This window comes from Loxodonta africana, chromosome 12 (genome assembly GCF_030014295.1).
Source record: "Loxodonta africana isolate mLoxAfr1 chromosome 12, mLoxAfr1.hap2, whole genome shotgun sequence".
Taxonomy (NCBI): domain Eukaryota; kingdom Metazoa; phylum Chordata; class Mammalia; order Proboscidea; family Elephantidae; genus Loxodonta; species Loxodonta africana.
This window is the reverse complement of record NC_087353.1, coordinates 66,639,182-66,663,434: the sequence shown is the minus strand read 5'-3', so window position 1 is coordinate 66,663,434 and position 24,253 is coordinate 66,639,182. Positions and strand designations below refer to the sequence as shown.

At 45.1% G+C, this 24,253-nt stretch overlaps 1 protein-coding gene across 16 annotated transcripts in view; it reads right to left on the bottom strand.

The window, feature by feature from the left end:
- Positions 1–24,253, bottom strand: part of SNX29 (sorting nexin 29) — a 662,332-nt gene that overhangs the window by 167,348 nt on the left and 470,731 nt on the right. For 13 of the 16 annotated variants that reach the window (XR_002787578.2, XR_010323633.1, XR_010323634.1 and 10 more), the window contains 2 exons: positions 5,485–5,540; positions 959–1,040 (listed from right to left, as the gene is read on the bottom strand). Coding sequence is in view for 11 of the 16 variants with exons in the window: in XM_064295605.1 (XP_064151675.1) it covers positions 959–1,040; positions 5,485–5,540 (138 nt within the window). In the remaining 5 variants the exon portion in view is untranslated. Of the gene's footprint in view, positions 1–958; positions 1,041–5,484; positions 5,541–24,253 lie in introns of those variants that run through there. The other 3 variants (XR_010323635.1, XM_064295609.1, XR_010323636.1) reach the window with 2 other exon arrangements.

Genomic DNA, 24,253 nt, shown 5'->3' with positions numbered 1-24,253 from the left:
ACAAGCAAGCAAGAGAGTAGAGACTGGGAAAGATCCATGCCAAGACACATGAAAATCGCTGAGGAACGGAAGAGACAACAACGATCCTTCCCCAGAGCCGACAGAGAGAGAAGGCCTTCCCCTAGTGCTGGTGTCCTGAATTTGGACTTCTAGCCTCAACTGTGAGAAAATAAATTCTTTTGTTATAGCCACTCAGTTGTGGTATTTCTGTTATAGCAGCACTAGATAACTAAGACATTATTCCTATCCCAAGGTAGTGGAGGAGATGCCTGCCATGTTTGCTTGTCAAATATTCATTGTCCCTGCTTTTGGAAAGAGTATCCTCGTTTTCACTTGGGGAGCAGCTCTTCCCATTTTCAGATGTGCTATGGTCTCCAATCCCAGCAGTGAACATGAGATCCAAACCTGGGCTCAAGCAAAGAAGTCCATCCCTCAACCCTGAGGTTTAGGGATGGGCTCGTGAACCAACGTGGGCCCCTAAGAGATGGGCTGGGACTCTGCTGAAACCATACAACAGGTGGAGTGCCTAGTGCCACTGGGAACATCCTGACATGCCACCATGGGAGCCATGCACGGGCTGAGAAGGGACATCACATAGAGGAGACAGGAGTGAAGCATCCTCCTGACCCTAGCATTTCACCTCCTAGGCCAGACCGACCCTGGGCATTCAGGTTGCAACACAAGCCAACAAATCCCTAGTTCTGCTCTAACAGTCCAAGCTGCGATCCGTCCTGGCCACACAAGAGGGCTCAGCAGAAGGAAGCTTCTCCCTGCTCCCTCCTGGATGACCAATCCCTAGCCACAGACCATCGGGGTGGCTAGGCAGCTGAAATGCTGGTGTTTGCACAGTCTCAGCCTCCCAAGCACAGCACTCTGTCTCCAAGAGGGAAAGTACTGATGCAAAACAAACAGCATCAGTCCCACCCAGCCATGGCACTGAACTGAAACCAGGGCTCACCTGGTACACGTGGAACGCATTTGTTGCTTTGCCCCGGAGGAACACCGAGGGGATCCAGACGTTGATCAGCGCCCGGTTGGATCTGGCCAAGAGAAAGAGATCAAAATTAGTCATTTCAATTTACAAAAAAAAAAAGAAGAGAGAAATTTTTTAGTAGTTAAGCTAAATATGGGCTCAAACTGACAGCTGCAACTGCAAAGATTAGCTAGGAAGCTTAGGCGCAGTGAGTCTAGGTTAATAGAGGAGGAACAACCAAGAAAAGGAGGGTGAGAATGGCTGCACAACTCGAAGGATATAATCAAATATCACTGAATTGTACATGCAGAAACTGTGGAACTGGTGTATGTTTGCTGTGTATATTCTCAAAAACAACAACAAAATAAATAAAAACGTTTTAAGAATTAAAAAAAAACAAAAAGAAGGAAACAATTTTCTATTTTAAGAGGCATTATATACAAGCAACTTATGACAACCTATATTATACACAGTAGTAAAGTAAGAGACAAGTTTAAGTGTTATCCTTCAGCTCCCTGGACTATTTTTCGTGGAACTTAGTTTAAAATACACATATTCAGTTTGGATTCTGGAAGGAGAAAGAGCCGCCTTTTCAGCTCTTATGAGCTGCGTGACCTTGGACCATGATTTATCTGAACCTACATTTCTTCATCTGGAAAAGGGGATACTGCTTGGAAGCTCCTGATGAGGCTGTGGGGGGGTCACGTGTGGTAACACCCTCAGTTTCCGGTGCCCCTGGGGGAGTCTCCTCCCTGATCCCTGTGCCCGCTTTTGACCCTGACCCCCATTTTAACATCAGACTCCACACACGAGTTCAAGAGACCAACACCCTGGCTCTGAAGGGGACAGCTGTTGGGGAGGGGTGGGAGTGGGAGAGCCACAACAGAAAGAGACACACGGGAAAACCAGGAAGTCAGGGCCCAATACCTCTCTTTCAACATTTCCAAAAACACTACATATATAGGTCTAATGAAGCAAAATTTACATTCGAATCCTAAAACTTTGACTGAGTACCTATAATGTGAGGCTCTATGCTGTAACCTGTGTGATCTCATTTCATCTCCACATGGGTTATTGAAGGAATTTTCCAGGAGTAATTTTGGTTATGTGACAGTTTTGCCTTATGTGATGACTTTAAAGTTATGAGTCGCTGTGTATATACACACACACACAACAATAACAGCAGTGGCAATCACCACCAACTTCCGCCTGGGTAGATCCAAACCATGCAGAGCTGACAAGTTGACTGTTGCTGAAATTTCAAGATCAATCATAATAGCTATCAAAATAGTGCTGCAGGATTCTGGAAGGTCCCAGCCCTTGCTTCTACTTAAAGCTGTTCAAGAGCTAAATGCTTCACCCCCTTCACCCCTCTCCCCACCCCCCAGCTCTCCCTCTCTCTAAAGAGCAGCTCATAAAAATTCACCAGCTTCCTGTACTTGGAACACAATTTGAGATGCTGACGATGGAAGATTTCACAATGCAATATTCTCACAACCTCTAAGGAGCATCTTATTTCCACAAAGAAAATAACCCTCAGGTAATGGTTCTCTCTGGAAGCAGCAAGCTCTGCACTGAGGTGGTGACCTCCTTTGTGGGGTAAAATATGTCCTCTTGATCACTTCCCAAGGGCTCAAAGGGCACATGGCAACTCTGAGCCACCAAATTGGTTTGTATATCTAGTGACATTTCTCCTATGGAAGCCCCAAAACGGTGCTAGCGCCCAGAGCAGTGCCCTTCCATTTCTCTTCAGAGGGTGCAGGAGTGTGTCAAGCACTGTGGTCTTCACGAACTGCCCTGGGGAAGTGAAGGCTGGCTGTCTTCCAGGCTGAGGTTACCCCAGGCTTGGTTCAATGTTTCCCCCTTTCCGAACATTTACCACACTGTATTATAATTGATTGTTTACATGACCATCTCCCTCCTAGATTTTAGTTCATTTATTCATTCCTTTGTTCATTCATTTATTCATTCATCCATTAAACAAGTATTGGCTAAGACCTACTATGCACCAGCAGGCACTCTTCTAAGTACTGGGGACAGAGAGAGAAAGAAAGCAGAGCCCTGCCCTTACATGAGCGTGCAGTTTAACATGGGAGAGGGAAAAATCCCCTTAAAATTATTTAGTTACCACTTGGGTTATGGCAATTAAAAAGGAGTCCTGGTTGGCAGTGGTTAAGTGCTCAGCTGCTAACCAAAAGGTCGGCAGTTTGAACTCACCAGCTCCTCCATGGAAAAAAGATATGGCAGCCTGCTTGTGTAAAGATTTACAGCCTTGAGAACCCTACAGAGCAGTTCTACTCCATCTTATAGGGTTGCTATGCATCGGAATTGATTTGACAGCAGAGAGTTTGTTTTTTGTTTTTTTTTTTAAGGCAATTAAATAGGGTTTGCTGAGGAATACTGTTTGCTGAGGACAGGCAACAACAGGGGACCTGATCTGATCTGGGGCATCAGAGAAGGCTTCAATGGGGAAGGGATGTTTGGACTGGGCTCCAAGGAATATGGAGGAGAGTTACCCACCCTGAGGAGGGGAGTTGGAGGATGGGACAGGTGCTTCACGAAGGGGGACAACATTTGTGAAGAGAACAGTCCCCAGATCAAGACCGGTTGGGTTTGAATTTCTGCTCCAATTCATCATGTAAGAAACGACAGCACCTCACAGGCTTGTTATGGGACTGGGGGGAGTTAGAACCGTGCAGAGCAGAGTAAACGTTGTGTAGGTGTGTGTTAATAAATAAGACAATGAACCTACAGGGGAGAACCACAGTAAGGTGGAGGAATTGAGTTGGCCAGTGTGGCTAGTGTGCAGGCAGGGAAAAGTGGAGGGTTGGGGACGCAGCCAGAGGGTCAACAAGGGCCTTCTTTGTAAGCCACATGAAGGGTTCTGGTCTCCATCTTGATAGAGGGGGAAATGGTGCTACTGCTTCCCTCTGAAGGAGCCCTGGTGTGCGGCACAGTGGTTAAGCACTCAGCTGCTAACCCAAAGGTTGGCAGTTTGAACTCACCAGCTGACTCACAGGAGAAAGACGGGGCAGTCTGCCTTCGTAAATATTACAGCTTTTTTTTTAGGAAACCTTATGGGGCAGATCTACTCTGTCCTACAGGATCGCTGTGAGTTGGAATCAACTCGACAACAACAGGCAATGAGTAGGGCTTCCCTCTGGCTTTAGTGTAGGTGAGCTAACAGACTGGGGGGATATTGCAAGTCTCCAGGGGAGAGATAATGGTGGCCTGCACCAGGCAGAGGCTGCTTATTCATGCCCCTGCCAAGCACCTGGCACCTAGTAGGTGCTTGGGAAATTCTTGGTTTAATAACAAGTCCTTTCAGCCTCACAACAGACTGCTCCCTCATCTCTGTGACTTCCCTCTATAGCTTTTATGCCTCGTCCCAGTATGTTCCACCTTTGCTTTCTGACAGGCTATCTTTCTATTGTCCTCATCACGCTGTATTCCCATCCAGGAACCCATCGGAGGCCATCTCATCTTTGGTTCTCTCCTTCACCTCTTCTACACCTCGACCTCCTCCCCCGTCCAACCTAGCAACTACCTCCACCACCCCGACAGCTGCCCCAGGTACTAAGTGCCTTCTTGATGCCCACTGTGTTTTTTATCATTTCAATCTGATTACCATCATTACCCTCCCAGGGTGGTATTGTGAAATTCACCTTGTGAATAAGGAAACCAAGGCTCAGTGAGGGTATGTGGCTTGCCCAAGGTCACACTGATGTGAGCTCTGGAGCTAAGGTTTCAAAGCAGGTCTGCCTGGCTCTGATAAAATCACTCCTTCCAACAACGCCCCACCCTGCCTCTCCAAAACTGGGCTTTTCCCAGATGTCACCTTCTCTTGAGGAGATTAAACCTTCCATTCACCACAAATGACTGGGAGAACAGTTCTGCCTGGCCCCTAATACAGGATTTGCCCTACCTTCTTTAGCAGCCCAAGGGGATCATTTGTCCAAAAACCAAGGTAGCCTAGTAAGAAGTAGATGGTTTGAAGACCCAACTAAACTTGAGGGTTATCATTAGGGGCACCAAATGGAATCAATTCTAACCAAAAAGCAGACCAATGTACTGAACAATCGTTTCCAAATAACCTAGAGACTATAAACTCAGATCCCTATGGGAGCCACACAGGTCATGAAATGAGCAAACTGGGCAAGAGTAAGGCAATACGAAGAAGCAAGGACCGTGGTAAACTGACAAGTGCATGCCCTGTGAGAAGGCGGCAGATGTTACTAAGCTTCAGCCAACTGGTGGCCATGCAGGGATGTGGATTAATTTTGATGTGAAATTTCCCAACATATGCCAGAAAAAGTTTTAAACCTAAGGCGGAAATAAAATATGCCTGAAGGCCAGACTCAGGCAAACAATGTCCCGTCTCTACAATAACCAATCAGCCTTTAGCAGATTTAAACAATGATTTCTGCTTTCTCCTGTAGTCTTCCAAGACACAAGTCAAACGAAAGAGTTCTATACAAAGAGACCCTCATGAGCAGACGCCCTGGACTTACATTTCAAAATCCGACAAACTCTGGTCTTCAGATGTTTGACTCAAATCTCCAGGCACCTGCCATCAGGAGAGGGGGAAGGGAGAGAAAGAAAATGCAAGACGGTTATCATGGTTTAAATAATGATGAAGAATCCTGTCTCTCAATGATCGCTGCACATTTCCTGTTAAGAATGAGCTGGAAAAGCGGGTACTAGAAAACAATAAGAGATTTTCTGCAGGAATGCCTGGGGACAGTGCTGCAGTAATAAAAAATGCCACCATGAGAGATCTCAATTATTTTTTAGGGGAAAAGGACTGCTAATCCTATTACGGTAATCACAGGCATGCAAAAGCATGTTATTTCAGAGCTATAAAAGCCTAATTAGGGTCTGAGATGTAAGGCATCAGACGTGTGGTGGAAAATATTCATTGTTTCCATGACGAACATCACACACACACGCACAGATACTCAGTACACAAGCAAAAAGGTCACTGTCTACCCCTAAAGGGATTCATCCTTCCCCCCGACACTGTACGAGAAATAACGTCAGCAGAACATGGCTCCCCCTTCTGACTCAGAAAGATGAGCTAAGTGCATGACTGGGTGAGAGAAACCAAACTTCCTGGCACCTATGACGGTCCCTCACCAGCACTGCTCAGTGTCTTGAGCACATTCTTTGGAGGTGAGTATGAGGGTCAGCAGGCATCCAACTGTGTGAGTGACCTCCAGCATGTCCTTCCACCCTCCCAGCCTTGGCCCCCTCAGATGGGGAAGGAATTCTCACAGCTGTCACAAGGATTTGCAATTTTTATGTAAAGCAACTAACACAATGCTCAGCACTTAGTAGATGCTCAGTAAATGGTGATATTATTATCATACTGTGATGGTTAAGGTTGTGTGTCAACTTGGCTGGGCCACGATCATCAGTGTTTACATATGATCACTCCCATGATGGAATCTCTTGTGAATAGCCAATCAGTTGAAAGAGAGTTTCCTTGGGAGTGTGGCCTGCATCTGAACATAAGCAGACATTCTGGCGTTTTTGCTCACTCTAGATCCTGTGGCTGCCTCCTGTTCATCTGGCCTCTGGGTCTTGGGATTTGAGCTATCAGTTTATCTGCTAATCTTGGGATTCATGGATCTTCACAGTGTCAGAATGGGGGCCCTGCTCTCTGACCTGCTGATCTTGGGTTCGCTAGCCCCTGCGGCTATGTGAATCAGGAGAAGCTTTGTGGTCTTGCCTGCCAATCTTGGGATTTGTTGATCTTCGCAGCCTGTGAGCAAGAGCCCTGCTCTCTGTGACCTGCCAATCTTGGGTTTGCCAGCCCCTGTGGCTGCATGAATCAAGAGAGGCCTCTATCCTGATCCTCAGACTTGGGACGTTTCAGCCTCTACGATCCAATGGGCCATTTCCTTGATGTAAATCTCTCTATATATGTATTTGTACACTTTGCTGGTTTTGCTTCTCTAGAGAATCCAGCCTATGACACATACTCAGGGAATGAGCTTCCTTTACTGATCTGATCCAATCTGAACTGGCTAACATTTTAAGAATTTGTATCAAGACTAAGAGGACCCAAGTAGAACAGAGAAGGGTGTGGAGCAGTAGGGAAAGGAAGAGAATTGTTTCATGAATGTTCACAAATAAGTAAATCATCAAATTACTAATGGAAATTTTAAATAAAAAATGTATTATCCCCCCAACAGTGCTTTTGATAAATTGTTAAAGGCATAGACAGAAGAAAAAAAAAAAAAAAAACTCATGGTATCTTTTTTTTTGTTGGTTTTCAAAGCACAATACAAATTGCAAATGCCCGATGATTCTTAAACATAACTTAGAATCCCTGTGTATCAATAAAGTTAGAGTGAAATATATAATAAAGACGACAATGGGATATACCTGAGAGAGAAAAGTACCATGAATCTGTATTGCGTGTTTTGTATTTTCTGTACCTTCTACAATGAAACCAAAATCAAACCCAACCCATTGCTGTTGAGTCAATTACGACTCATAGTGACCCCACAGGACCCTATAGCAACCTTGATAAGGGTTTCCAAGGAGCGGCTGATGAATACAAACTGCCAACATTTTGGTTAGCAGGTGAACTCTTAACCACTGTGCCACCAGGGCTCCATCTACAATGAAGATGTATTAATTGTGTAACTTTAAACAGATACACATTACATATTAATTTCACTGTGTATCTTATTATTATGTAAAGAAAATACAATAGTATTTCCCACCCCAAACTGATGCATCTTGCTAGAATACAGAAAGCCAGATGGGAGAGGCCCTGCCTTCCCATTCTTTTATGCAACAGAGATGGAAATGGGCAAAGGAAGGGCTCTGAAGGTCCAGCACCTTCCAGTCTCACCACTCAACCCTCCCACAAGGAACCGGGTGTACAGCCAGGACTCCAGCACCATCACGGGGGGCGCTGATAATGGCTCTTCCCTACTCCTTTCCTCTGAACTTCCCCCTCAGCATCAGGTTTCTCTGGGCAATGGGTGAGGATCAAGTAAACGGGTCTGAGGAGGAGCACCTATCAGTTCCATCATTATGCCAAGTCTCACTTTCTTTAAATGCCGCCTCATTTCAGATGGAAAGAGAACAGAGCTTGTACCAAGGGCATCTCCTTCACAATTAGGAAAGCTCTGACTGCACTTACTCTGCAAAGCAGAAGGAACGGGAGACCTGAGGGCTGAAGCAAAAGACATGATGGTGTTTTCAACGACAGACATCACTTTACAATTAGATGGAACAAAGGGCTTTTTCAAATATGATCCATTCTCAGAACAAGGCATTTTCTTGATAGATGTTTCCCCTCAGGCATGCTTCATTTTTGGGGGACATTCTGGACTGTGAACCTAAGTACCTGGGAGCCATTAAATCCTTCTGACTTAGAGGCTTTCCTTCTAATTATGTGGCATTACTGGAATCACCAAGCCAGGAGATATTTATGCATCTATGAATTCCAGGGCAGCTGGCTGGAAAAAGAGCACCTGCAGAATATACTTTGACAATAAGGCCAGGCTCCATAGTAACTGCATAATCATAACTGATGGACAAACTTACTGAACATCTTAAAGATTTATCTTTTCAAGACTTTTGCCCAGACTGATGCTAAATTACCACCTGGGGTTTACAGTAAGCCTCCAGAAAGCTGGCTTTACTTCATGTTCCAGAAATAAAAGATGTGTGGAGCAGAGGCTGTTAGAAGAGTCAGCTTTCTGTTGATACTGACCATGGCAATACCCCATAGCCTCCAGAAGCCCCCTGGACTCTTGGGAGGACACATCTCTGGGATGTAAGCTTCCTGTTGGCTCACCCTCAACATAGGGCATACAGAAATGATCAGCGGTGTAGCGCTCTTCATTTGCTTCTCCCAGGCCCTGCAGAGAAAGCAGCTTGCTATCTGGCCTGTGGGAATCATGTGGCAGTACTTGGACACAGGGAAAGGCACAGCCCATTATTGGAGAAATGGAGCAGCCAGGAATTGCTGGATCCTCTTGGAGCGAACACCTGAGCCATGCCCAAGATGTGGAGTGACAGGTGAGATGCACAGAGATGGCTTCATCAGCAAAGAAGTCTTCACAATCTCTTCTCACCCAGGATTTCCCAGGTTGCTTGGAGGCTGGGGAGCAGGACAGGCCAGCCAACAGCATGTCCCGGTCACTGGGCTTTAACTGCAGTGCCCACACATATTCTGACGCTGGCTCATCCTGCCACCTGACACAGAAGGTTCAGAGTTCCTCAAACCTGGGAAGACAGTTTAGATAGCAGATGGCTAAAAAAAATGACCAATGTCTACACTGTGCTCAAAAGATGCTTGTTTAAATTTTAAAAAGAAACCAAAGAAAGAAAGAAAATCAGCTAACATGCCAAAGCCATGGGAGAAAAGTGTACCTGCTCCCATAGGCAGAATCAGGATCCTGGTAGGAAGCAGCAAAGACAGACAAGGAACCCTCCCTCCTTGGTGTTGCCTTTACTCCCAGTCCTGAGGGATATGCAAACACAAGGACACCACTACCAGGTATCATCAAAGCCGATTTACCTTACAAAGTGCTTTCATGTACCAAGTTCCTACATTGCCCTCCCAACAGCTCTGCAGGTAGAAGTGTCATCCCCATGTCAGAGGTAAGGATTGGAGGACTCAGTATAAACAGAGAGGAAGTGGAGATGCCAAGAGCACAACCCAAGTCTCCTTCCCCTGGTTCCTCAGCATACAGTGACTTCAGGCATTCAACTTTCTCCAGGTGGAGAAGCCAAATGAGGTGCTCTAGTCAATATCCCCATCTGAGATCCTAAAGACAGCCAGTACCAGCCCCTGCCAAATGAGTGAGCTATCTTAGATGTCAGCTCAGACAAGCCCCCAGATGACTGCAGCTCCAGCAGAACCAGCCAGCTGAGCCTAGACAAACCAGAGAATCATCAAAGATAAGAAAATGGTTGTTGTTTTAGGCTATTAAGTTTTGGGATGGTTTGTTATACAGCAGTGGAGAACCCACAAAAATAACCTGCCCATGGTCACTCAGCTAGTTAGTGACAGAGGTGGGATTCTAATCCAGGGAGTCTGGCTCCATACTCTCCTCTTTTAACTACTAAATTCTACTGCCTCCCACTACACAGTCCCCATGCTTCGCCTTCTGCCTCTGCCTCCCGGGAAGCCCAGGAGATAAAGTAACCCTAAGTCACACTGAAGGGCCTCAGCTGTATAGGGACCTTTGCTGGGATAAAGAAAGTCTGAAAGGGCTTAACTGCTCTAGAGTAGATGTATGACTGGGTCTAAAACCCTAAAGGCTGTTTTCCTTGCTACCCCGGGGGGATCTCTGGTAGGCACTAGACCTGGCAGCCAAGACACAGGCCTGGCCCAGGTCCTACTTCATCTCTGGGTACACACTCAGCCTCCAGGCTCTGAGCTGAGTACATGAGGTCTTGGGGACAAATGGAAACTCAGGCATTTTGAGCTCTAATTCCAGACTTCCACCTGGGTGGTGCAAATGGTTAAGTGCTTAACTACTAGCCGAATGGTTGGCAGCTCAAATCCACCCAGAGGTGCCTCAGAAGACACGACTAGCAGTGTGTGTACAAAAGGTTAAAGCCTTGAAAATCCTATGGAGCAGTTCTACTCTGCATACGTCAGTTGGAACTGACTCAATGGCAACTGACAACAATAATACCAATACTCAGAGAAGTCACTTGGCTTCAGCGAACCTTGGTTTCTTCCTTGCCTATGTCATGACACCCGTATCTCCACTGCCCTATTAGAAAGGGTCAGTAAAGATGGGGGTGGAGGTGGGGACCAACACATGTTGAACACCTACTATGCGCCAGACACTTCCCCTATACTCTCACATTTAATACCAAATACCTCTTCCCCAGCCTCTCTGTATGGCTGCCTCTTTTCTCACCCTTCAAGGCTCAGTAAAATATAAATTCCTATGAGACACCTTCCTTGACCACTGGAACTAAACAGACTCTCCACCATCACTCTCTGTTGTTTGGCTGGCAATGATTCCAGACTGGTTTATCTGTGCACTGGTCCTTTCTCTGTGAGCTAGAGGCCAGCAGAGTCCACATAAACCTGTTCACCATGACACACAGCAGCCTGGCCTGATGTGCAGCACATCACAGCACTGCATAAGTATTTGGTGGCTGATTAAAGGAATGAGAGATAATATACGCTACATAAAATACATATATATTTTTTTTTTTAACATAGCCACACTAAAATGTCAATTTTTAAAACTACTTTGTAGCAAATTCCAATTCTTCATGGCTGATGAGGATAAGTTAGTTTGGAGACAGGAAGAACCAAAAGAACATCTTATTGTCTCTCTTTCATCCCAGGGCTCTCAGATCCACCGCTCAGAAGAAAAGGCAAAGGGAAAGACATTGTAGGGGCAGCAAATTTTCGTACAATCATTCAATAACACCCACAAATTATGTTTTCCAGAGTCACTTTCTCCCTTGTCCCCTTAAGCAATTAGCTCTGGCTTTTCACTGCCAAAAATGGCAACGACTTTCCATTCTTCTGCTTTCTCGAATCATTTTTTAATAAGGACCAAACATGTGAAATGGCACGCTCTGTATCCTGGCTTGGCAGATCAAGTCAGACAGGTGCATCCAGGCCTGCTCATCTGATCATCCAAAACGCCTGGGCCACCTGCATCTCCAGGAGGCAGCTGCTGGGTCTGGACCACTCTCAGGGTTCTGTGCTGGTTGGTTTGCTAACTTGTTTGTTTCACAAATATACAATGACAGGCAACAGATCCAAGTGTGGCTTGAAAATAAGCTGGGGTCAAAGACTCCCCAGTGGCAATAAAACCAGGCTGATAAGAGCTTTAAAGACTGTTTTATTACAAGTAGCCCTGGAACTTTGCACAAACTTACACAACTACATTTCTCTGAATTAAAGCTGGTTTTGATGTGTCTGTTATTCCCAACAGAGTAGGAGGGTCTGGAGGACAAGTGCTCTCAGAGCTCAAGACAGTATCAAGCACATAGGTGATGTTCAACGAATGTCCCTGGTAGATGGACAGATGTACAAATGGCCAGACAGATGAACAGATGATAGGAAGCGAGAGGGAATGGGACGAAAGAGGCATAAGAAAATTATTCTAACTCACTTTGAAAGGCCACTTACATTCTTTCCAAGTAACAGAGATACATGAACAATGTCTACACAAAGACACGTGAACAAGGACATTCACTGCAACACCACTGGATACAAGTAAGGAAAACATGGCGCAGTCAGAATTGACTGTATAGCTGTTAAAAGAATAACACAGGTAGATCTCCCGTGCTAATGGGGGATAACCTCTAAGCCATAATGTCAAATGAAAAAAGCAACACACGTACAATGTCAGGTAAGCTACTACTTTCACGAAGAAGTCGGTAGAAACACGTGCCTGTGTGTTTGGATATGCGTTAACCAGTTCTAGGAAGACACGCAAGAAGCTGCCAGTTAGGGATGCCTTTGGGGAAGGACACTGAAAAATGGAGTCAGAGGCAAGAAGAAGATCCTTTTTTCACTGTATAACTTTATATCCTATAAATTTTTACCATGTACATGAGTTGCTGCCCTTTCAAAATACAAATGTATCAACCCTGATACTTTTAAAAAAAAAAAAGCATTATTATAATTTCATCATAGAAATACTAGGAAGGTACAGTGGGAATCTCCTGGGGAGGGGCACGGGGCAGTAGTAATGCTCTGTATCTTCACAGGAATTTGGGTTACACAGGCGTAGGCATTTGTCAAAACTCAAGAGGGTGAGAATGGTCACACAACGTGAAGAGTGTCATCAATGTCACTAAATCATACATGTAAAAACTGTTGAACTGATTTATGTTCATATGGTATATTCCCAATAAGAAAATAAAAATTAGAAAAAAAAAAAAACTAAATTAAGATTTGTACAATTTGCTGTACATAAGGTTTACCTCAAAAGAAAAAATAAAAACTGTAAAGAAAAAAACATTGAACTCCAGTTAATAATATGTTTCCCACACTGGGTTTCCAAAGAAGAGTTTAAAAAACTCCTTCATAAAGAAAGGGTTACACAATCATGACTTGTTTTGAAAAGAAGAGTTTAGAAAATGTGAACAAACTGCCTCATTCATTTTTCTTTCACCCTCAACACCACGTAACAGGCAGGGAAACAGAGGCAAAGAACAATTACATGATGCCAAGGAAAGGCAGAGTCACGCAAACTCTAGAAGCCAAAGCTGTTTCCACTAGTATTTTGGTATAACTTACAACTGGGGGTCAATGTAGGATTTTGTCAAGTGCAGTTCAACCACATCTAAAACTGTCACTTAGAAATTAGCAAGAGGCCACCTGAGTGGCATTTAATAGCACTAAAAGATAACAAAGATGCTTAGGCAGCAGGTCTGAGGAGGTCATTATTGCAGACAGGGGCGATTTGGGTGCCCTCAGTCTGTAAGCAGAACAGGATGTACCTGGCTTGCCTGTTACCCCAAATGCTGTCTTCTTCCCAACAAAGTACCCCTTACCTGCACAAAAAGGTGGGTGTGTCACTGGGGGACACGCTCCAGGGCATTTCCAGTACCCAAACCCAGTACACCTCCCCACATTCTATATCAGGGGCTGGCAACTATGGCCCATAGGTCAAATCCAGCCTGTCTTTGTAAATAAAGTTTTATTGGAACACAGTCACACTCATATGACGTTTGTGTATTGTCTATGGTGGCTTTCACACTACAGTAAAAAAAAAAAAAAAAACCAGTAGGAGAGCTGAATTGTTGTGACTGAGACTGAATGGCCTATGAAGCCTAAAATATTTACTATCTGGCCATTTAGAGAAAATGTTTGCCAACTCCAGCTCTAAATGATAACTGAACAGATGTAGAAAAATTATTTGCAACTCCAGGGAAACATCTTATTCTTCTTAGTGGCGAGGAACAGTCTCTGAGTGCTATGAAATGACTCTAAGTGGCTTGAGAATAAAACGCGGCCCACAGCTCTCAACGGCAAAGGAAGGATGAGAAATGGCATTTGCACACATTCGCTCGAGGAATCCCCGGAGCAACCTTACAATATGGGTAAGATGTTTTCCAGATTCTACAGGAGGCTCAGAGAGGCTGAGCGATGTGTGCAAGGACAAAGCAAGAATTCAAAACCAAGTTTGATTGATTCCCACGCTGTGCTCTGTCTACCACACCTGCTGCCCTCCCAGAAGAAACACGGACACAAAACAAGAATTCAGGCCCATGTCCTCTGAAGGCATTTGCACCCCCCTCCACAAGGAAGCCTGGTGCCTCCAACAGGTGGTTTCTTGTTGTGGGAAATGACAGCTGGGGCAATCAGCTATGTGCACATCTGGGCCATTCGCTGCTGACTACACGTGTGGACTGCATTTTCAATGTTACAGGCACAATGACCACATCTGCGGATGAGGAGGTGCCCCTGTTCACTGTTGAAGATAAAAGCAAATGACTCTGGAATGTTTCCTCCTGGAATTCTTCCTGGGGATTTACTTTTCATCACTTGTAAATAGAGCCATTTCCTGGTGGCAGCTTCAGAGGGGCTGGCTGGGGAATGGGTGGGAGGGTGTTTCTCATGAAGTTTTTTACTAAGGACTTTTGGCTACTGAGGTTCTTGGGCAAAGACATAGGGTCTGCTGTCTTAAGGTCTGGCAGACCTGGGCCTTGCCACTTAGTAATCGTGAAACCTTGAGCAGATCACATAACTCTCCTCTGAGCCTTGGTTTTTCATCTTTAAGATGCAGCCAGCACTCACCCACCAGGACCACTGCAATGTCAAGTGAAATAACATTTGTCAAATGTCCAGCACACTGCCAGCTCTATGATAAAAAAGCACTTATTCCTGGGTTGAACACTGTGCCCCCAAAATTCTTGTCCTTCCCAGAGGCTCAGAATGTGACCTAATGTGGAAATAGAGTTGTTACAGATGTAACTAGTAAGTTTAAGACAAGGTCATACTAGGGCAGGATGAGCCTTAACCCAACATGACTGCTGCCCCTGTAAGAGGAGAAGAGACACAGAGATGCAGGGAGAAACACCACGTGCTGATGGAAACACAAACTGGAATGATGTGTCCAGAAGCCGAGGAGCTGTAGGGGCTGCTGGCAATGCCAGAGCTAAGAGAAAGGCACAGAACAGATTCTTCCCTAGAGCCTTCAGAGAGAGCACGACACTGCCAACTCCTCGATTTTGGACTTCTGGCCCCAGAACTGTGAGAGAACACATCTCTGTTGTTTTAAGTCACCCCGTTCGCAGTCATTTGTTATGGCAGCCATAGAAAATGAACACAGCACTTGATACATGGTGTTTCTTACGCTCCTATTCCCACACCTACTCTTTCACTTCCCTGCATCTGAAAAGCATGGAAGGGGGAATGCAGTGCGCTCTGAGCCTGAAGTGCTTCTTTAATGATCTCTCCTTAGCTCACACTTACGTCAGAACCCATTTTCCACCCTTAAGAATCCAAAGTTTCTCCTGCTCTGTCTCTGGGGAATTATGAGGCCTGTTCACCAGCTATTCTGAGCAGAACAATGCTGGTATGACTGGGAAGAAATGGACACTATAGACAGCCGTAAGCTTTCTTCCTGGGCCACTGTATCTTCTAGACCCCCTCAGTTGTGCAAAAAAGGAACAGAGAGAAGACGGCACAGCCCAGCATCCCTCACCATCAGTGTGAAGGCACCGGGAATAGAACCACCATGTGGTTTCTCTACAGCAGTAGTGGAAACCTAGGTGCTGCTCCCTTTTATTGGACCTGTCCCCTCTTTTATTAGTGTTCTTATTAACACTAAGCTGGTATTTGCTTTTGCCACGTTTTTGGGAACAACTCAACCAAGGCTGAAAATCCATCCATAGATTTCCTGTCACTGGTTTTCAATTTTTCGTTTGTCTTCTTTCTTTTTCTTCCTTCCTCCCCCAGCCCACCCCATTTTTTAACAGACCACTTCTTTCTAATGACATCTTACCAAAAACCAGTTACTATGGACTCGATTCTGACTCATGGCAACCCCATGTGTTTCAGAGTAGAACTGCACTCCACTGGGTTTTCAATGGATGTGATCTTTCAGAAGTAGATGGCCAAGACTTTCTTCTGAGGTACCACTGGGTGAATATGAATGGTCAATCTTTCACTTAGTAGCTGAATACTCAGCCATTTGCGCCACCCACGGACTCCTGACATCTTACTACAAACCCCAATATTAGCAGCACCACCACAGGGGCTATACAGGACAGCAATCTGGTGGCTGTTAGGACTGTGGACTCAGTGCTGAGCAATGGTGGAAAGTGTGGACTCAAGAACCAGCCCTCTGGGTTCCAATTCTGGGTTTCCTCTTCCTTAGCAGTGTGAGCTTGGAAGGTTATTCGACCTGTCCTCTCTTTGCTCCTTTGTAGAATGGAAATAATAATTCTATCTCCCTGACAGAGTTGTTGTGAGGATGAGGTAGAAGAGTACCTGAGGGGACTCTGAGTAAGTGGTCCTATTGTTACAATCATCCTGGCGCTGCATGTGCACACTACATCCCAGAAGAAGTCCTTAGCTGGTCTAAGGGCAGATAAGAATGACGGTGGTCTTGGTCCCACGAGGTCAGGTATAAGCATGGACCAGGCTGTATTAGCTTGGGGAGTCTTAGGTCACATGCCAGAACTTGCCTTCTGGACAAGCTGCCCTGTGATGTTCAACACTGGAGACTAACAATAACTCTGAAACAGTGTCTTCCAAAAATAATCATACATGAAAGTTAACACTACCCCCTACACACACACACACCAGTTTCTCCCACGACCAACTAAACAATAGCCTCATCATTGCTGGGCAGCCCCCTCTCAATGACATTGATGACTTAGGAAGCCAATCACCAAAACCCTCAATTAGAGCCCCAAAATGTCTCTCAGAGATCAGGCACAAGGAGCAGCCCTGCCAAGGAGAAATCTGCTTAATTTTCAATCTGCCTTTTGTCAATAAGCAATAGATGATGAAGTATTGCTAATTAAACATGCCAGGCACAGTGTAACTTAACATTCCTTTTCTATTCACATCTCCCAAAGCATGATGCTTCCCCAACCCACTTTGCAACTGATGACTCTTCCAGGAGATGTTTCTGGTACTGAGTCACAGTAGCAAAAGAGCGCAGTCCTAGACCCACAGCCTGGTTCCTGCTCTAACTCTAACATGCTGAGTGACATCTGGTAAATCACTTCCTGGTTCTGAGCTTCTTCCCCAAGGGAAGGAAGAGGCAGGATAAAGGGGTAGACTGTGATAGTTTGATAGCTTGTTGTCAGCATCCATTCCCCTCCTGGGAAATCATCCCATCAAGAGATTTGTGTGAAATGAACCCCATCCACTGAAGCAAAGGTAAGCATAAATAACTTCAGCCAATGAGCATATCCTGTCCTCCTGGCCACGGTGGCTGGTTCGATACCAGTCAATGAACTAAGCTCACTCACTGAGAATGGACTTTGGGGCTTTTGCTGGCAATGTTGGACACAAACTTGCTCTTTCTCTTGAGGATGAGTGTGAGAGTGAGCAGGTTGGGACCACTGCTGCTACTGTTGTTTCTATGAGGGGAGCAGGCCTGGGGGATGAAGCTGAAGAGGGCAGTGACAACAGAACCATACAGAAATATACCAGGGTTCCCTGACATTAAAAAAAAGGGTCAATACAGAACTGAAACTCACCTGCCTCTGGACTTTTCCCTAATCTAATTCCCTTATCTCTCTGCTTCTTTCACTGACAGCATCATAACCGATACAAAAAGCCTGATCCCAAAGGTCCTTTCCACCTTCAACATTTTACCTGGCTCTGTAAGTTTTCCTAGCAAGACCAAGCCCTAAAGAGGAAAACGCAAAGAAGAACCCTCAATCCCTGCTTTGAAGGAGAAATTACGAGCTATTTAAGGATGTGCACCAAGTCCGCTTGTCTTTCTTCCCCCGTTCAAAGCACAGTGCTGAACACAGCAAACCAAGAAACTCGCCACAACCTGACTGTGTGGACAGACCAGTAAAACATAGGTTTGTAAGCCACAGGCCCCCTAGATAAATTTTATCCACTAATCAGCAACATTACCAACACCAGTACCACTGTTTAATGAGTGCTTACTAGGTGCCAGGCCCCAAGAGCTTTGCATGTATCATCTGATGGGATCCTCATAACCACCCTGGACAGCAGGTACAGTAACCACCTGTGGAAGTCATCAGGGCCACTCTGACAAATAACTCTTCTCTCTCTGTGCAGATAACATGCTAAGATCGTACTTCCCCACCCATCTGTAGTCAGATGTGTCCACAGGCCTTGAAATAAAAGGGGTGTGACATACGACATTTCTGGGTGGAAGCTTTCAGAGGGAGTGCACGCTTGGCCAGGCTCTCTTCTCCCTCTACCACAGCCTGGGTCTGGATGCAACGATGATGACAGCATGGAGCAGGGCCCCAGCCAACCCACGAAGGACATGCAGCATGAGTGACAAAGAAATCTTTACTGATTTCTGCTAATAAAATTTTGGAGTTGTTTGTTGCCACAGCATAGCCCAACTTACTCTGACTGATAAACTCGCTACCCCATTTTACAGATGTGAAAACTGAGGCTCAAAGAGGTAAAGCATTTTGCCCAAAGCTAAGTAGTTAGTAAAGCAGAGAGAATTGTGTAGGTCTAGAGAATACAAAAAGCCTTGGCTGCCGCTCCTTAGCTTCTGAGATGTAATTTCTGGACATCAGAGACCAAAACCCACCCCGAGAAAGAGTAAAACTCACAGAGACCAAGTTCCTCAAACCAAAACCCCAAGACATGTGAAATTACAGCCTTGTGAGAACATATTGTTGTTGTTGTTAGTTGCCAGTGAGTGGATTCCAACTCATGGCAACTTCATGTGCACAGAGTAGAACTTCTCTACGAGCCTTTCAAGAGCATGAGCTTTCAGAAGCAGATCGCCAGGCCTGTCTTTCGAGGCTCCTCTGGGTGGGTTTGAACCACCAACCTTTTGGCTAGTAGTCAAGTGCCTAATCGTCTGCGCCACCCAAGGACTCTGTGAGAATATATACAGTGCAATAAAATAGAAAAATGTAGAGATGGAGGAAAGAGTAAAATAAAAGCATTACTGAGGACATATTGAAGGCTAGATCAGAGAAATTCATGTACAGGAATTTCTAAATAATCAATTTCTATAAAATTAGTCGATCATTTCTAAATAATCAATTAAAGGGAAGCAGGAAATGTGACTCAGAAGCCTGGAAGCCAAAGTAAAGGCGAAACAAAACCAGTTACAGGATTCACTTTGTCCACAAAAGAAGTAGTGATTGCTTACAAGCAGCACAGCTTCTCCTGGTATTAGGATCTTTACAGGATTCACTTTGTCCACAAAAGAAGTAGTGATTGCTTACAAGTAGCACAGCTTCTCCTGGTATTAAGATCTTAGAGACATCTCTCCTACAAGTCCTCTTGAAGCAGGCAGTGATGAGATTTAGTGGGTGTCTTCAAAAATATTCCTGTGCATGCAGCCCTTTAAAATAGGTCCCAATGATTCTCGTTGTCCTGGTATTCACATCCTGTAGAATCTGCTACCTAGCATGTGGGCTGGGCCCAGTGACTTGCTTATGTTGTTAGGGGCTGTTGAGTTGATTTTCACTCATAGAGATCCCATGTGACAGAGTAGAACTGCCCTGTAGGGTGTTTGTTTAACACAGGCAGTCCCCAAGTTACGAACGAGATCCATTCCTAAGTCTGTCTTTAAGTCTAATTTGTAGGTAAGCTGGAACAAATACAAAGTTACACACTCAACACAGTGCTAACAGAAATGTGATCAGAATTAAAATGGTGGACAGCGTTCTCCTTCCTCGAGCCAACAAACATGGCCTTGAGCATCACAAAGTAGTGTGTGTGTGTTACTGTGTACCACTGTATTTAACTCAAATTTTTAATATAATGGGCTTTATGGCAGTCTGTTCTTAAGTATGAGTTGTCCGTGAGTCAGAGGTTCTTAAACCAGCACTTACTGTACTTATGACTATAGCTGTATTATAAGGATACAAAGCAGGATCAGCATAAAGAAAAGACCCATAGGGTGAGGTCTGCGTGGGTTCCGAATGAGAAGCTTTCCATATCCCAAAGTGGGTATGTCACCCTTCCTTTGCCAACTGTCTTAGTCATCTAGTGCTGCTATAACAGAAATACCACAAGTGAATGGCTTTAACACAGAGAAATTCATTCCCTCACAGTCTCGGAGGCTAGGAGTCTGAATTCAGGGTGCCAGCTCCAGGGGAAGGCTTTCTTTCTCTGTTGGCTCTAGGGGAAGGTCCTTGTCTCAACCTTCCCCAGTCGAGGAGCTTCTCAGTGCAGGGACCCTGAGTCCAAAGGACATACTGTTCTTCTGGCTCTTGTTTCCTGGTGGTATGAGGTCCCCATGTCTCTCTGCTCACTTTTCTTTTATATCTCAAAAGAGATTGATTTTAAGATACAACCTAATTTTGTAGATTGAGTCCTGCTTCATTAACATAACTGGCTCTAACCCTGCCTCATTAACATCACAGAGGTAGGATTTACAACGCATAGGAAAATCATATCAGATGACAAAATTGTGAACAATCACACAATACAGGGAATCATGGCCCAGCCAAACTGACACATATTTTGGGGGGACATAATTCAATCCTTGACACCAACCAAGACTCTCAAGGAGATTCAGTGCCCAGGGCTTTTTACTGAGGCCCTCATTACATAATGCAAACTCCACCTCCTCTCCCCGAGGTGATCATGACCCATAGGGTTTCCTAGGCTGTAATCTTTATAGACCACCACTATTCCGTCAGTTTGTCATACTGTTGTGGCTGTGTGTTGCATGATGCTGGAAGCTATGCCACCGGTATTTGAAATACCAGCAGGGTCATGCGTGGTGGACAGGTTTCAGCAGAGCCTCCAGACTAAGACAGACTGGGAAGAAGGATCTGGTGATCTACTTCCAAAAAATTGGCCAGTGAAAACTTTATGAATAGCAGTGGAACACTGATACAGGGCTGGAAGATGACTTCCTCAGGCAGGAAGGCAACAATTATGCGGGTGGCAGAGGACCAGGCAGTGTTTCGTTCTGTTGTATATAGGGTTGTTATGAATCAGAACAGGCTTGACGAGACCTAACAACAACAACAATAATCTTTATGGGAGCAGATCACCAGGTCTTTCTCCCGCAAAGCCACTGAGTGGGTTCGAACTGCCAACCTTTGGGTTAGCAGCTGAGTGCTTAACTGTTGTGCGACTAGGGCTCCTTGGCCTGCTTCTAATGAACATGTTAAATCAGAAGTAACAGAATGCCCCTTCTGAGATGAGGTTATAAAACACTGACTTCTGTCTTCCTGGGCTCTCTTGCCTTCTTGTTTTGCTCACTTTGATGAAGCAAACTGTCATGCCGGAGAGGCTCACGCGGCAAGAAATCACAGGCAGCCTCCAGCCAACAGACAGTGAGAACCTAAAGCTGTTCCATGCCCAACAGCCAATGAGAAACTGAATCCTGCCAACCACATGTGAGTGAGCGGGGAGGCGGACCCTGCCCTAATCGAGCCTTGAGAGGACGGGAACCCCAGCTGACACCGTGACTGCTGCCTGGAGAGAGTATCCAGCTGAACTGCACCTGGATTCCTGACCCACAGAAACTGAGATAGTAAATGTTGTGTGAAGCCTCAAAGCTTGGGGCAATTTGTTATGCAGTTAAAAGATAACCAATGTTCTCGTTGTTGTTAGTTGCCACTGAGTTGGAAACCCCACGTACAACAGAACGAAACACTGCCTGGTCCTGTGCCGTCTTCATGATTGTTGGTGTGCTTGAGTCCACTGTTGTGGTCACTGTGTATTTTGAGTGTCTTCCAATCTAGGGAACTCATTTTCCAGCAATACATTCTGTTGAGATTCACAGGATTTTCACTGGCTAATTTTCAAAAGTATATCGCCAGGCCTTTTATCCTAGTCTGTCTTAGTCAGAAGCTGCCCTGAAACCTGTTCACCTTGGGTGACCCTGCTGGTATTTGAAATATTGGTGGCATAGTTCCCAGCATCACAGCAACACTCAGTCCACGACAGTACAACAAACTGACAGATGGTAGAGAACTAATATGGTTCCTGAGTAAATACAACAGTGAATTTTGTTTACTTATTTCTGATGCTATGGCTTAATGAGTTATTGTCATAATGTCAAATCAGTCCCAGTGATTCTATGGAGGGCAAAGTAAAATGGGCCCTAAAACTCTGATCCTGTGATAAAATCTAGAAGGGTATTTCCAATGTTAGCCTGTCAAGAGACAACATCATGATTTTTGCCACATTCACACCCTACCTGCACGATTGTTTACCTAATATTACTCTTTGAATCAACTCATCTTTTTTGCTTATAGTATTGACTTACAAAGTAAAAGGTACACTACTCTTTGTGTTGCTGTGTCAGGTGCCGTCAAGTTGATTCCGACTCATAGCGACCTTACGTGTAACAGAACGAAACATTACCCTGTTCTGTCTTCATCCTCACAATCACTGCTATGTTTGAGCCCACTGTTGCAGCTACTGTGTCAATCCATCTCATTGAGAGTCTTCCTCTCTTTTGCTGATCCTTTCCTTTACCAAGCATGATGTCCTTCTGTAGGGAATGGTCCCTCCCGATAACATGTCCAAAGTAAATGAGATGAAGTCTCGCCATCCTTGCTTCTATGGAGCATTCTGGCTGTACTTCTTCCAAAACAGATGTGTTCATTCTTCTGGCAGTCCATGGTATATTCAATATTCTTTGCCAACACCACAATTCAAATGCGTCAATTCTTCTTCAGTCTTCCTTATTCATTGTCCACCTTTCACACGATTGGGGCCACTGCATTGGGCAAACTTGCTGCAAAAGATCTCTTTAAAGTGTTAAAAATTAAAGATGTCACTTTGAGGACTAAGGTGTGGCTGACCCAAGTCACGCTATTTTCTTTGCACTGCCTCATATTACTCTAGCAAATAGAAAACCAATGTTACTTGCTATATCTGGAAGACAAATGAATCTAATGAAAGCAAAACTTTATTAAATTCTAGGTGTCAGTGGTTCTTGGCTGCAGCTGTGTTAGAATCACCTCAAGCATTTTGTAAACTAAAGATGCTCAGGCCCCACTCCAGGGGTTCTCTTTCGACTGATCTAGGTTGGAGCCCTGGCATCAAGATGTCTAGAAGTTCCTCAGGGGACTCTATTGCAGCCGGCGCTGAGGAGCCCAAAGCTAGGTATGGTAGTCGACCAGAGCCCTGACTCTGATGTCCAGCTTGCTATCACCAGAGTGCCTCACCTTCCACTTCAGGAAACGCTGATTCTGGGGACGGGGCAGATCCATCTTTTTGGGCAGCCCTCCATGGATGTGATCTCTCAGGATGAAGAGATTCTGAGCAACAGGTACTTATAGGTTACAGTCTGGTGAGGGCCTGGATTCTGTCGCGGTAGCTAGCTCACACGGGAGTCTCCTCCACCAGACAGCGGGGTTCAGAAAGCAGTGCTCAAGCCCTATTCTCTGTATCACTGGGGCCCAGCTCAGTGCCTAGCACATGGAGGACACTAACAAGTATCTGCTGAATAAATGAATGAGGTATCACCCAAACTGGATCTTGAGGGTATGGGCAAGATTCAGACTACCACCTGGGAGTGGGGGAGGTAATATTCCAGAGGGGGGATCCAGGGCAGAAGGCACAAGTCTTCTACAGCCAGTCCTTACTCTTCCAAGAATGGCGTCTACAACTAAGCTCTAGCTTGCTCCAGCAGCCACTGCCAAAAGCACATGTTCTATCCGTGACTGATGGATAATTTCATACCCCAATTGGAAACTATTAAAATTGAGACATCAGCAAAGTCGGGGCAGGAGCTACATAACAGCTCTTTATACTTGACAGCAAATAAAAAATTAGAACAGCAATGTTGATCATCTCATGACAAATAAATTCACAGTCCCTTGCTGGTTTGTGGAGCTAGCAGAGGGTGTTTAGTTTCAAACGAACTTGCTAAGTATCTTCTGGGCATCCACAGTGTGGATGCTATGGTGAGAAGTGGGAACCGATGTTCATTTGTTCGTTTGTTCATGTATTCATCCATGCATGCATGCATTCAATAAATACTTAATATTCTATGTCAGGTACTGGGGAGATAGTCAAGAACAAAATGAACAAAAGAAAACCACATCCTACTGGGGGAGACAAAGCGAACAACTCTAGGTCAAGCGGTGAGAAGCACTATGAAGAAAAACAAAGCAGGAGAGGGGGTGTGATTCTATTCAGGGTTAACTGGGACA